General features: G+C 72.1%; 2 protein-coding genes across 2 annotated transcripts in view; both read right to left on the reverse strand.

Moving 5' to 3' along the window:
* The window catches only part of CPT1B (carnitine palmitoyltransferase 1B), a 30,074-nt gene extending 22,363 nt beyond the window's left edge, over positions 1 to 7,711 (reverse strand). The window contains 17 exon segments of the mRNA XM_035339406.1: positions 296 to 448; positions 799 to 933; positions 1,021 to 1,185; positions 1,425 to 1,499; positions 1,501 to 1,542; positions 1,973 to 2,078; positions 2,159 to 2,344; positions 2,473 to 2,668; positions 2,841 to 2,925; positions 3,156 to 3,263; positions 3,380 to 3,457; positions 4,098 to 4,235; positions 4,324 to 4,425; positions 4,570 to 4,741; positions 5,037 to 5,176; positions 5,259 to 5,418; positions 7,560 to 7,711. Coding sequence (XP_035195297.1) covers positions 296 to 448; positions 799 to 933; positions 1,021 to 1,185; positions 1,425 to 1,499; positions 1,501 to 1,542; positions 1,973 to 2,078; positions 2,159 to 2,344; positions 2,473 to 2,668; positions 2,841 to 2,925; positions 3,156 to 3,263; positions 3,380 to 3,457; positions 4,098 to 4,235; positions 4,324 to 4,425; positions 4,570 to 4,741; positions 5,037 to 5,176; positions 5,259 to 5,399 — 2,022 coding nt within the window. The 5' untranslated portion in view covers positions 5,400 to 5,418; positions 7,560 to 7,711.
* A 1,126-nt stretch (positions 7,712 to 8,837) lies between these two features.
* CHKB (choline kinase beta) overlaps positions 8,838 to 11,885 on the reverse strand; it is a 13,292-nt gene continuing 10,244 nt past the window's right edge. The window contains exons 4-11 of the mRNA XM_035334971.1: positions 10,953 to 11,086; positions 10,724 to 10,828; positions 10,555 to 10,613; positions 10,398 to 10,485; positions 10,188 to 10,296; positions 9,969 to 10,075; positions 9,784 to 9,865; positions 8,838 to 9,510 (exon numbers count right to left, since the gene is read on the reverse strand). Of these exons, the coding sequence (XP_035190862.1) occupies positions 9,454 to 9,510; positions 9,784 to 9,865; positions 9,969 to 10,075; positions 10,188 to 10,296; positions 10,398 to 10,485; positions 10,555 to 10,613; positions 10,724 to 10,828; positions 10,953 to 11,086 (741 nt within the window). The 3' untranslated portion in view covers positions 8,838 to 9,453. The remainder of the gene's footprint in view (positions 9,511 to 9,783; positions 9,866 to 9,968; positions 10,076 to 10,187; positions 10,297 to 10,397; positions 10,486 to 10,554; positions 10,614 to 10,723; positions 10,829 to 10,952; positions 11,087 to 11,885) is intronic.

Below are 11,885 nucleotides of genomic sequence, written 5' to 3' on the forward strand. Positions count from 1 at the left end.
GCCCTGCTGCACCCCACTGCGCCCTGCTGCACCCCACTGTGCCCCACTGTGCCCTGCTGCACCCCACTGTGCCTTGCTGCACCCCACTGTGCCCCACTGTGCCCTGCTGCACCCCACTGCGCCCCACTGCACCCCACTGTGCCCCACTGTGCCCCACTGATCCCTACTGCACCCCACTGCGCCCCACTGCACCCCACTGTGCCTTGCTGCACCCCACTGTGCCCTGATGCACCCCACTGCACCCCACTGTGCCCCACTGCGCAGCGCGCACTCCCCAGCACCGTGCCCCGCTCACCTGCGCCAGGAAGGGGGACTGCACCCCCAGGTAGCGGGACACCACGTAGAGGCAGAAGAGGTGCCGGTCGATGCCGGCCCCGGTCATGGCCATGCGGTACATGTGCTGGTGCTTCTCCGCCGCCAGCTTGAAGAGCCGCTGGCGCTCGGCCCGCTGCGGGGAGAGCCGAGCTCAGGGCACAGCCCCAAACCTGCTCACCCCCGGGTGCTCTGTGCGGGGTGACGTCCCCTGGCCTGCCTGGGGATGGCAGCGGCTCCGCAGCTCTGGGGAAATGGTCCCAAGGGACGGGGACATCCCCAGGGGACAGGGACATCCCCAGGGGACAGGGACCTCCATCGGGGTCAAGGACCTCCTGCAGAGATGGGTGCTTCCTACGGGGACCTCCCCGAGGGGCAGGGGCCTCTGCTGGAGATGGGGATGTCCCCAAGGGGTGGGGACCCCCCAGAGGGACAGGGACTTGGGCAAGGCACGGCGCGAGGGGCGTGGGGCGGCGCGGTGCTCACGCTCTGCCCGGCGTCCCCCATGCTCCGCACGAAGGCTGTTGACTCGGAGGTGCAGGAGCGCACGGTCTCCGTCCGGCCCTCGCGGAAGAGCCGCGTCATGGAGGCCTCGTAGGTGAGGCAGAAGCAGCCCTTGTCCTGCGGAGAGAGGCGGCTGGCAGCGGGCACGGGGGGACGCCCACCGCCCCCCCCGCCCCCCCCACGTGTCCCCGCGGCGCAGCTCACGCGGAAGTGGGCGAGCTGCAGGGAGATCTGGATGAAGGCGTCGGGGCTGGTCCGGCACTTCTTGATCAGCCCCTTCCCGAAGTCGGAGAACTGGAAGCAGCAGAAGTCCACGTCGTCGGCCAGCGCCTTGGCCACGCGGTACGAGCTCTCGATGGCGGCCTGGCACTGCAGGGACACGCGGCCGTGGCGGTGGGCAGGGGGCACCAAGCGCCCCGGGACGGGGACGCCGAGGGTAAGCCCCACTCCCGTGGGGCCAGGGCGGCACTGGGTGGCACTGGTGGCACTGGGTGGCACTGGGTGGCACCGGTGGCACTGGGTGGCACTGGGTGGCCAGCAGGCAGGGCTGGCTCCAGCGCAGGGACACCACGGGGCAGGGGGCCGGGGCGCCTCGGGGCTGCACCCACCTCCTGGGGGATGTCCCACTGCAGGCGCTGCGGTGGTGCCAGCCGCGTGTCGGGGTCCCCCACGCAGTGCCCCCCCCTCGGTGTAGCCCAGCTGGAATTTGTCCGTCGCCAGCATGAACTGGGGGGAGGCAGGGACTGAGCGGGGGGCACCGGCCTCACAGTGCCCCCAGCCTCACCCGGACAGCGCCATTCAGCCCCCAACTCGCCCCCATCATGGCCCCACACACAGCCCTCCTGCAGCCCCCTTTACCCCCCAGGTTGTCCCCTGCCCCCCGGGAGCTCTCTGTGTCCCCAGGATGGTGCTGCCCAGCCCGGGTGTCCCCAGTGGTGGCGCCCAGCCCAGGGATGCCCAGATTTGGGGGGGACCAAGGGGGTGCCCAGTGGGGGTGCCCAGCTGGGGTGCCCACTTTTGGGGGAGCCCAGTGGGGATGCCCAACTCGGGATACCCAGCTCGGGGGGGGGTGCCCATTTGGGGGGGTGCCCATTTGGGGGGGGTCCCACTTGGGGGGGTGCCCCATGGGGGCGCAGGCCCCCCCCCCAGCCGGTACCTCCCAGAGGTGCCCGATGATGGGCGCGTCGGCCCACGAGTGCTCGGCGTTGGCGCCCAGCTTGCCGTTCTTGTAGATGACCAGGGTGAAGGATTTGTCGAACCACCTGCGGGGGGCACGGGGTGAGCGGTGCCGGGGGTGTCCCAGGGGCGCAGGAGCTCGGGGGGAACGCCCGGGGCTGCCCACCGGTCGTAGCACTGCCCGTGCAGCAGGGACTTGGCGTAGGCGTCCATGCAGTCCTCCCTGTCCGCGCTGTATCCATGTGCCTCCTCGTCCAGCGTCAGGAAGAAGGCGGCCCGCTCGATGGCGTCCAGCGACACCTTGTTCTTGCCCTGGCTGAAGAATCGGGCCCGTGCCTCGGCCCAGGGCACCCTGCGGGCACCGGCAGCGGTGAGGGCAGGCGCCTGGTGACGCCCCCGTGCCCCCGCAGCCCCCCCCGTGCCACCGTCCCGCGGGGGGCGGCCGGGTCCCCCATCGCCCTGCGCCCCCTGCCCGGGCACCTGTCCCCGGCGGTGAGTGCCGCCAGCCGCTCCTCGCCGGGCTGGGGGGGCGAGGGGTCGTCCAGGATGCGCTGGAACTGCAGCTCCAGGTCCCGCGGCTTCAGCAGCTGCCCCCCGTAGTACAGCCACACCTTGTAGAAGCGGCCCTTGTGGTAGACGGCCAGGTGCTTGCTGTCCAGCAAGTGCAGCAGCGTGTCTGCGGGGGGGGTGGGGGGGGGCATCACCGCTCCGCTGCGGCCGCCCCGCGGCACGGCAGGACCCACGGGGACCCACGGGGCCGGGGGCTGAGCACCCCGGGGCAGCCCCCGCGTGCGGGGCTGGGGCTGAGCCCCGGGTCAGGACGGGGCCCTGCGCCGCCGGCCACGTACCCGTCTCCTTGCCGGGGATGCGGGTGGTGTTGAACATCCGCTCCGACTGGTAGGAGCACATGGGCACGATGCCCAGCGCCATCATCTGCGGGGGGGGCAACGAGAGGGGCTCCCACCCCAGCCCACTGCAGCCCCCAGCCCCGCTGCAGCCCCCTGACCCTCTGCCAGCCCCGCAGCACTTGCCCCCCAGCCCTACCCCTGCCCCGTTATTCCCCTCCCGTGCCCCACCGGGCTCCCCAGCCCCCTCCCCCGGTGCCCCCAGCCTGCCCCCCAGCCCCACGCCCCCCCCGACCCCACGCCCCCCCCAGTGCTCACGGGTGGGATCTCCCCGCGGTCCAGCTTGCGGCGGTACAGCAGGATGGCGTGCACCACGTTGCCCGCCCGGGCAGCCTGTATGTGGCTGGGCGTCACGTAGAGGAAGTCCTGGGGACAAGGGACGGGCTGGGAGGGGGCGCGCGGGGTCCCCGCTCGGCCCCGGTGCGGGTCTGGGAATGTCCCCGGCCGGGGGACGGCGCCGTGGCACCGCCACCCCCCCTCACCATGGCGTAGTAGTTGCTGTTGACCATGAGCGGGCTGCGGCCGCGCAGGTAGATGTACTGCTCCCACCAGTCGCTCACCTGGAGGGGGACGTGAGCCGTGTCACCGCGGGGCAGGGACGGGGACAGGGACGGGGACAGGAGGGGCAGACAGGGCAATGGACAAGGCAAGGGGTAGGGATGGGGGAAGGGGACAGGAACAGGGGACAAAGCGGGGTGAAGGTGGCTGGACAGGGACGTCCAGGTGCAGGGAGAGGGCACAGGGAGAGCAGATACGGACAGTGGGAAGGGGACGTGGGACAGGGGCAGGGCAGAGGGACAGTGGAACGGGGCAGTCGCAGGAGCAGGGACAGGGAGCGGGGTCAGCCCCTGCCCTCCTCACGATGGGGCTCGGTGCAGGACCCCCTGCCCTGCCCACAGTGACCTTGTTGGGGTCCCCAGGCTGCCCAGGGTGGCTGCACCTCCCATGTCCCTGTCCCCATCCCCATCCTGCCCCCATCCCAGTCCCCATCCCCATCTCCTCTGGGCATGGTGGGCTGCAGGGGAAGGCCCAGGCTGGAGCTTCTCGGCACAAGGGACACGGGAGCAGGGACAGGGGTGGCACGGGGCTGCCCCAGGACCACCCCACGTCCCCCCGCCCAGCCTGGGTGCCCCAGGGCCCCACACAGGGGTGACCATGCCCAGGCCGTGGGATCACGGCAGCTCCCGGGGCTGGGCTCACGTAGTTGGTGGTCCACCAGGACTTGAGGATCAGGTACTTCTGCAGCCGAGGGGCCGTCTTCTCCTTGAACTCCTTGGCCAGCGCCTCCATCTTGCTGTACTTCTCGTCGTCCATCAGCGGGCGCACGGACTCCAGGTACTGCGGGCAGGGGGCTCGGGTCGCCGCCGTCCCCGGGGACCCCGGGAGGGCAGCGCCAGGCGGTGCCCCCGCGCCGCTCAGCCCTTACCCTGCGGATGGTGGCCTCCACGGGGGGCACGGGCAGCTTGGGCAGCGAGGTCTGGAAGCTGTAGAGCAGGGGCTTGCGGCCTGAGAGCACCTTCATCAGCGCCTGCGGGGCCAGCGCAGAGGCTGGGGGTCAGGGGCAGAGGGGGTGCCGGGGGTGCCCACGCGCCCCCCTCCCCACAGCAGCCCCCGGGTGCCGTCCCCGGGGCGCAGCACGCCCAGGCCTGGAGGCGCACGCGCAGGCACGCACCACCCAGATCTTGGTGCTGCGGCTCATCTTGCCGTGGGGCTCAAACATCCACCCGTGGTAGGAGAGGAGCAGCTTCATCGTCTGCCGGAACAGCAGCACAGCCGAGAGCCAGACGCCGGTGGAGAAGAGGACGGCGCTCACGACCGTCCGGCTCTCGTAGCTCAGGAGTTGGCTGCGGGGAGCGGGGAGAGGGCTGAGGTGGGGACGTGACCGCGTGGGGGGCACCACGGCGCTGGGGGGACACGCGGGTGGGACGTCCCCGTGCTGGGACCGTGCCCGCGGTGCTGGGGGATGTGTGGGGTGGGACCCTTGGGGGGCACGGCAGGCAGGGACGTGCCCATAGGGCTGGGGGACGTGGGGCACGGTCCCTCCTTGGGGACGCCCCAGCTGGGGCCACGTGCGTGGGCTGGGGGGGGCCGTGCGGGGTGCCCAGAGGCTGGGGGCCGCGCGGAGCCGCCCCCGCTCACCTCTCAGGCAGGAAGCAGCGGATGCGGGCGATCAGCCCCATGGAGGGGTCCACCTGGCAGTAGAAGGAGCCGGCGGTGGCCATCACCACCACCATCCAGCTGGAGGGGGACGCGGGGTAGACGCCGGTCAGGAAGCTGTTCTGTGGGCACAGGGGGGTCAGGGTGGCCGTGGAGGGGCGGCAGGGACCACCCGGCCCCGCAGGCCCCCCCCCCCGGGCCCACCTTGGCGCGGACGAAGCGCTTCTTCCAGGAGGAGATGCCGGCGAGGTAGAGCTGCTTGACGGCCTCGCGGCTGAGGTGGAAATCTAAGCCCTCGGGAGTGACGGTGAACTGGAAGGCCACGGCCTGGTGGGCTTCTGCCATCTTGGGGGTCTGCTGGCACCTGGGGGCGCGCGGGGGTGGCTGAGCGTGGGGATGGCCAAACCCGGCACCGGGCACCAGGCTCCGCGGTGCCGGGCACCACCCGGAACACCCCGTGACGCTGTTGGCATCGCGGACCCCCCGCGCCCCCCCCGGTGTCACCGGGGCCACCGCGCACCGGGGCGGTCACGCTGCGTGCCAGCGGCGGTGCCAGGAGAGCTGCGTCACGTCGGCCACGGCCAGGCCCCGGAGCCACGTGCGCCTGCCCGCTGCGGGGGGGGGGGGCCCGTCCCAATCACATGGGCCTGGACGGGCGCCCAGTGAGGGAAGGGTCAGGCACGGTCCCGCTGCCCCAGCGCACGCCGCCGAGGGGGCAGACGCGCAGACACACCCCCGCGGCACACCCGGCTGCGTGGGGGGGCAGCAGCACCGGCCCCCTGCTGCCACGCCGCGTGTCGTCCCCACGCCCCGGGGACACTGGGGCAGGGGGCTGCGAGGTGAGCTGGGCCCCCCCGCACCGCTCCGTGCCCAGGGTCCCCTCCCTCAGGGGGCACGGGCAGAGCCCCCGTCGCTGCGTGGGGCCCGGGTTCCTTCTGGTGTCGGCGCAGCCGGCTCTGCACGGCAGCGTGGGGGGAGCCACGGAGCTGCCCCCCCCCCCGTGTGTGAGCCTGAGGTGCCCTTCCACAAGGGCGTCCTTGGGCTGAAGGCAAACAGCAGCACGGCGAGGGCCAGGAGGCTGCTGCTGCCACGGCACCGCGCTGCTGTGCGTCACGCTGCACGGCACCGAAGTGCACAGCAACACATCGCACAGCACAGCACAGCACAGCACAGCACAGCACGGCACAGCACAGCACGGCACAGCACAGCACAGCACAGCACAGCACAGCACAGCACGGCACGGCACAGCACCACACAGCACCACACAGCACAGTACCACACAGCACAGCACAGCACAGCACAGCACAGCACAGCACTGCACCGCACGGCACAGCACAGCACCACACAGCACGGCACGGCACCGCACAGCACAGCACAGCACAGCACAGCACAGCACTGCACAGCACTGCACAGCACCACACCGCACAGCACAGCACTGCACGGCACAGCACGGCACAGCACAGCACCACTCTGCAGCACAGCACCGCACAGCACAGCACCACACCACCGCACAGCACAGCACAGCACCACACCACACCACGCTGCAGCACAGCAGGGCCTGTGAGGCGCTGCGCTGCTTCGTGCTGCACTTTGCTGGGCTGCATTAAACTGCATCGAGCTGCACCAAGCTGCATGGCACCGTGTGGCACTGCCCTGCCCTGCGCTGCGCTGCGCCCACCGAACTCATCGCACCACACGGCACTGTGGTGCATGGTACGGCACTGCAAGGGCTCTGCACGGCACGGCACTGCACAGCATGGCACTGCATGGCACGGCACTGCACAGCATGGCACTGCACTGCATGGCACTGCACTGCACGGCACTGCATGGCACGGCACTGCACAGCATGGCACTGCACTGCATGGCACAGCACTGCACGGCATGGCACTGCACAGCATGGCACTGCGTGGCACTGCGTGGCAAAGCACAGCACGGCACTGCACAGCAGGCACCGCGCTGCAGGCCCCAGGGGACCCACGTGTCCCGGCCCGCTCTGCCCACTCCTCACGCCCAGCAGTCACCGAGCGTCACAAGGTCACCGGGGCGGTGCGGCACCGGGACGTGCCCTGGAGGGACACGGATGACCCGGGGGACACCCTGGGGGACACCCCGGGGACAGAGCTGCAGCTGCCCAGCCCACGGGGCGCCCTGCCCGGGGCTCGGCTCCTGGGGACTATGGGGACACCCGACGGGGCGCAGAGGGACCAGGGCGCGGTGGGACCGGGGTGCAGCAGGACGGGGTGCAGTGGGGCTGGCCAGCACAGGGGGTACCCAAAGCCCCCTGGGGGGCCCGGGGGGACACAAGGGGGCCCGTTGGACAGTCTCCAAGTGGCAGCAGCGCAAGGGCACGGCCGGGAGGGGGCCCGCTGCGGGTTGGGGACGGCGGCTGGGCGGCGCCCCAGCGTCCCGGGGCTCCCCCAGCCCCGATCGGACCCCGACCCCCCCGCGGGTCCCCCCCAGGCCTGTGTGCCGCGGGCGCCCCGCCCGCCCCGCAGTGCCCGGTACCTGCTCGGGGGGTACGAACGGCGAGGGGCAGAGCCCCGGGCACGGCGGCTCCGTGCGCCCGCTGCGCCCCGGGGACGGCGGCTCCGTGCGCCCCGCGCCGCGCCCCGGGGGGCTGTAACCGGACACGGGCGGGGGGGCGGCCCCGCGACATGGCCCGAAATGGCCGGGGCCGCCCGGCCGCTCCTCCCACGGGACCCGCCTCGCCCCGCGCCCCCCCCCCCCCACTTCCGCCGGGGACCCGGCACCCGGCGGGACCCCCCCCCGCGGACCCCCCGGCCGGGCACGGGACCGGCACCCCCCGGGGACCCGCAGCTCCCCGCACCCCCACGCCCGTGCCCCCGTCCCGCTGCGTGGGGGCCCCGGCGCGGAGCCGCCGCGCGTGGGGGGGGGAGGCGAAGGGGGGGGCCTTATGCACGGCCCGGCCCCACGCGGGCACCTGCCGGGACCGCGGCTCGTCCGCCCCGCGCGGCCCGGGGAGAGCCCCCCCGGTACCCCCGGCAGCTGCTGCCGCGGGGGGGCTATAAATAGCCGGGACCGAGAGGAGCGGGGGTGGCGCGCCCCGGGGTGCCCCCCCGCGGGGCTCCGCGCCCGGGCTGGGGGGCGTCCCGGGGCTGGGGGCGTCCCAGGGCAGGGGGTCCCGGCCCGGCCGCGCATCCCCCCGACAGGCTCACAGCGTCCTCCGGGGTCGTCCCCCCCCCGGTCACTCCCCCCGTGTCCGCACGGACAGGGAGGGCAGGGCAGGGCGGGCGCTCTCCTCGTGTCCCCCTCCCCACGCGTCCCCCTCCCCCGGTCCCGGGTGGCGCTGAGCCCCCCCCCTCCCCGGCCCCCACCCCACATCCCCGTGGGGCCGGGCTCTGCCTCCCCGCCGCCCACAGACACCCCTTCCCCATGCACCCCATGGTGAGCCGGGGGGGGTCCTGTGGGGCAATGTCTCTAGGGGACCTGGGGGTGTCCCAGGGGAGCCAGGAGGGGACCCGGGGGCTGGGGGTCCTGGCGCTGTGGGGTGCAGGGGGCACAGAGCCTGGCGGGGGTGCCGCAGAAGCCGAAGCCCCTCGCAAGGCAAAGCCACGACCCCCTGTGGCCAGCAGGCACCGAGGAGGGAGAGGCCGCACCGAAGCCCCCCCCCCGTGTGCACGGGCAAAGCTGTGAGCACCCCCCTAGGTGGCCGGGGGGCAGCAGAGCCCCCCCCGGGGGCTGCACAGACCCCGCCCGCTCCCCAGAGGCTGCAGGGCAAACGGGGCAATGCCACGGGGCAGCAGACAGCGAGCACCCCCCCCGTGCACCACCGCAGCGTTTATTGGTCCAGGACTGTACATTCTGCTGTCGGGGGGCCCCCAGCCCCCAGCCCCGCCAAGCAGCGGCTGCGCAGCCAAGGCAGCAAGGAGCCAGGCAGAGGGGGGCACAGGGGGAGAGCTGGGGGGGTGAGATGCACGTGCAGAGCCCCCCACCCCTGCCCCCAGCACCTCCACGCGCAGCCCTTGCAGCGGGCAGGACCCCACGCAGCCACCTGCGACCCCTCCTGCTCCAGGGGGGGACAGAGGGGGTCCCACGGGTGTGGTGCCCACGGCCCCAGCCCCACCTTGTGCCTGCAGGGGGAGGCCAGGGCTACAGGGGCATGGGGGGGGGGGGGGGGGGCCCCCCCGGCGGGGCCCCTCTTTTGGGGGGGGGGTTGTCCCCTTTCCCCACGCACCCAGGCGGCCCCACAGCTCGCCCCATGCCATGATGCAGCCCCGGAGTGTGCCGCGTCCCCATCCTCCGCAGGGCAGCCACGGCAGGGACCAGCCCACGGCCGCCCCTTGCAGCCCCCCGTGGGAGGGGGTGCTGTGTCTGTGGCCCCACGGCATGGGCGGGGGGCTGCAGGGGGGCACAGGCAGGGCCAGGGATCCGGTCGGTCTCAGCAGCACTGCGCCTTGTGCTGGAAATAGGCCTCGAAGCGGCTCTGGGCGTAGTCCTGGGGGGAAGAAATGGCTCAGAGAGGAACTGTCCCCCCCCACCTCCACCAGCACCTCCACAGCACGGGTGCGAGGGAAGCACCGTGACATCTGGGGGTCACCCCTAACCCACCCTGGTGCCAGGGTTGGAGCCCCCCCTGCCCCTGCCTGTCCGGACCCCTCCCTGCCCTGGCAGCCCGTGCCGGGGGGTGACGAGGAGACCCCCAGGCCAGCCCTGCGTGGAGGCTGGGCCCCTCCCTGCGCCCACCCGGCCCCCCAGGGGCAGCACTCACCAGGTACCCGAACTCGATGGTGGAGATCTTCGCCTGGACGATGGACCAGAGGCCCCAGAAGAAGTGAGAGGCCAAAGCGAACCTGAGGGGAGCACAGCCCTCAGCACCCCGGGCCCCCTCCCTGCCCAAAGCAGGGCGAGCAGGAGGGGCGTCCGGGGGGCACCGCTCCCCCCGCGCCCCCTCACCGGTTGATCTCCGTCAGCATCTCTTCCTCGATGCGAGCCTGCTCCTCGTGCGTCGTGTCCCCGCGCCGCCCCGAGTCCTCCGAGAGGTAGTGCCGGATGAAATGCAGCTGGGGGGGGGCAGCAGGGGGCTGGGACGCGGCGAGCGGCGCGTGCCCCAGCCCAGCACCCCTCCTGCAGCCCCGGCGCCTCGCCCGAGCCCCGCAGCGCCGAGGGGCTCACCTGCTGCTGCCGGCTGGGGTAGTTCTCCAGAGAAGCCTTGAAGTAGGGCCAGGACCCGTGGGTGTAGTTGTACGCCCATTCGCAGAAGTGGTTGCCGATGTCAAAGCCCCTGGGGAGGGAGCAGGGGGTGAGCGAGGAGCCGCCTGCGCGCGGGGCGCAGCCCCCCGCAGCCCCCGCAGCCCCCCGCAGCCCCCGCAGCCCCGCACCCACCGGTAGTTGTAGCTGCTGTACTCGAAGTCGATGAGCATCAGCTTGTCCGAGGGGGAGGCCTCGTGCCCGGCCAGCAGCAGGATGTTCCCTGGGGACACGGACGGGTCAGGGGGACGAGGAGCGCGGCTCGGCACGGCCGCCGGCCGCCGGCACTCACCCTCCTGCACGTCGTTGTGGCAGAAGACGACGGGCGAGGGGGTGGCCTCCAGCAGCTCCCTGCGGGGGGGGGGCAGAGCTCGGCGTCAGCCCTCGCCCGTCCCCTGCCACCGCCACCACGACACGGAGCTGCGTCATCCCCCGGGGGTCCCCGAGGGCACCGGGCTCACCTGAGGCTCCTCATCTCCTGCTGCAGGTTGTAGGCCTTCAGCTGGTTCAGCTTCTTCAGCTGCCCCTCCTCGGAGAAGGTGAGCTCCGAAATCTGCTTCAGGTACCTGGGGCGCGGGACGGGGGAGGCTGCAGCCCCCCCGCGCCCCCTCCCTGCTGCTCTGCACCCCCCTGAGCCCCGGGGATTTGGGGTTGGGGGCGGCTGCCCCCCCACGAGCACGGCGCCCTCACCGCTCCATGGTCCCGAAGAGCCACTTGGGCTCCTTGTTGAAGGGCATCACCATGCCGTGGAAGCGCGACATCTTCACCGCGATCTCCTTGGAGATGTCGGGGTCCCGCAGGTCCTCGGTCCGCAGCCGACGGCTCTGGGGACGTGCAGCGGCATCAGCAAGGGGGGGGCAGTGGGACCCCCGCCCCGTACCGCCCCGTACCGTCCTGCATCACCCCATGTCGCCCCGTATCGCCTTGTACCACCCCACGGTGCCCCATATTGCCCCGGGTCACCCCGCACTGCCCCGTATCGCTCCATATCGCCCCGTATGGCCCTGTGCCGCCCTATCCTGCCCCGTACCGCCCCATATCCCCCTGTACTGCCCCATCTTGCCCCATATTGCCCCACATAGCCCTGTACCACCCCATATCACCCTGTATCTCCCCGTATTGTCCTGTATTGCCCTGTCTTACCCCCTATTGCCTCGTATCACCCTGTATCGCCCCGTACTGCCCCATATCACCCTGTATCACCCCGTACTGCCCCATACCACCCTGTATCGCCCTGTGCCACCCCATATCACCCTGTATCGCCCCGTACTGCCCCATATCGTCCTGTATTGCCCTGTATCACCCCGTACCACCCTATACCACCCTGTATCACCCTGTGCTGCCCCATATCGCCCTATATCACCCCGTACCGTCCTGTACTGCCCCGTATCGCCCTGTATCACCCCGTACCACCCCATATCGCCCTGTATTGCCCCGTACTGCCCTGTACTGCTCCCTATCACCCCATAACGCCCAGTACTGCCCCGTATTGCTCCATATCGCCCTGTATCACTCCGTATTGCCCTGTACCGCCCCATCTCACCCCATACTGCCCCATATCGCCTTGTACCGACCCGTACCACACTGTACTGCCCCATGTTGCTCCATATTGCCCTGTACTGC

Source organism: Oxyura jamaicensis, chromosome 1 (genome assembly GCF_011077185.1).
Source record: "Oxyura jamaicensis isolate SHBP4307 breed ruddy duck chromosome 1, BPBGC_Ojam_1.0, whole genome shotgun sequence".
Classification (NCBI taxonomy): Eukaryota; Metazoa; Chordata; class Aves; order Anseriformes; family Anatidae; genus Oxyura; species Oxyura jamaicensis.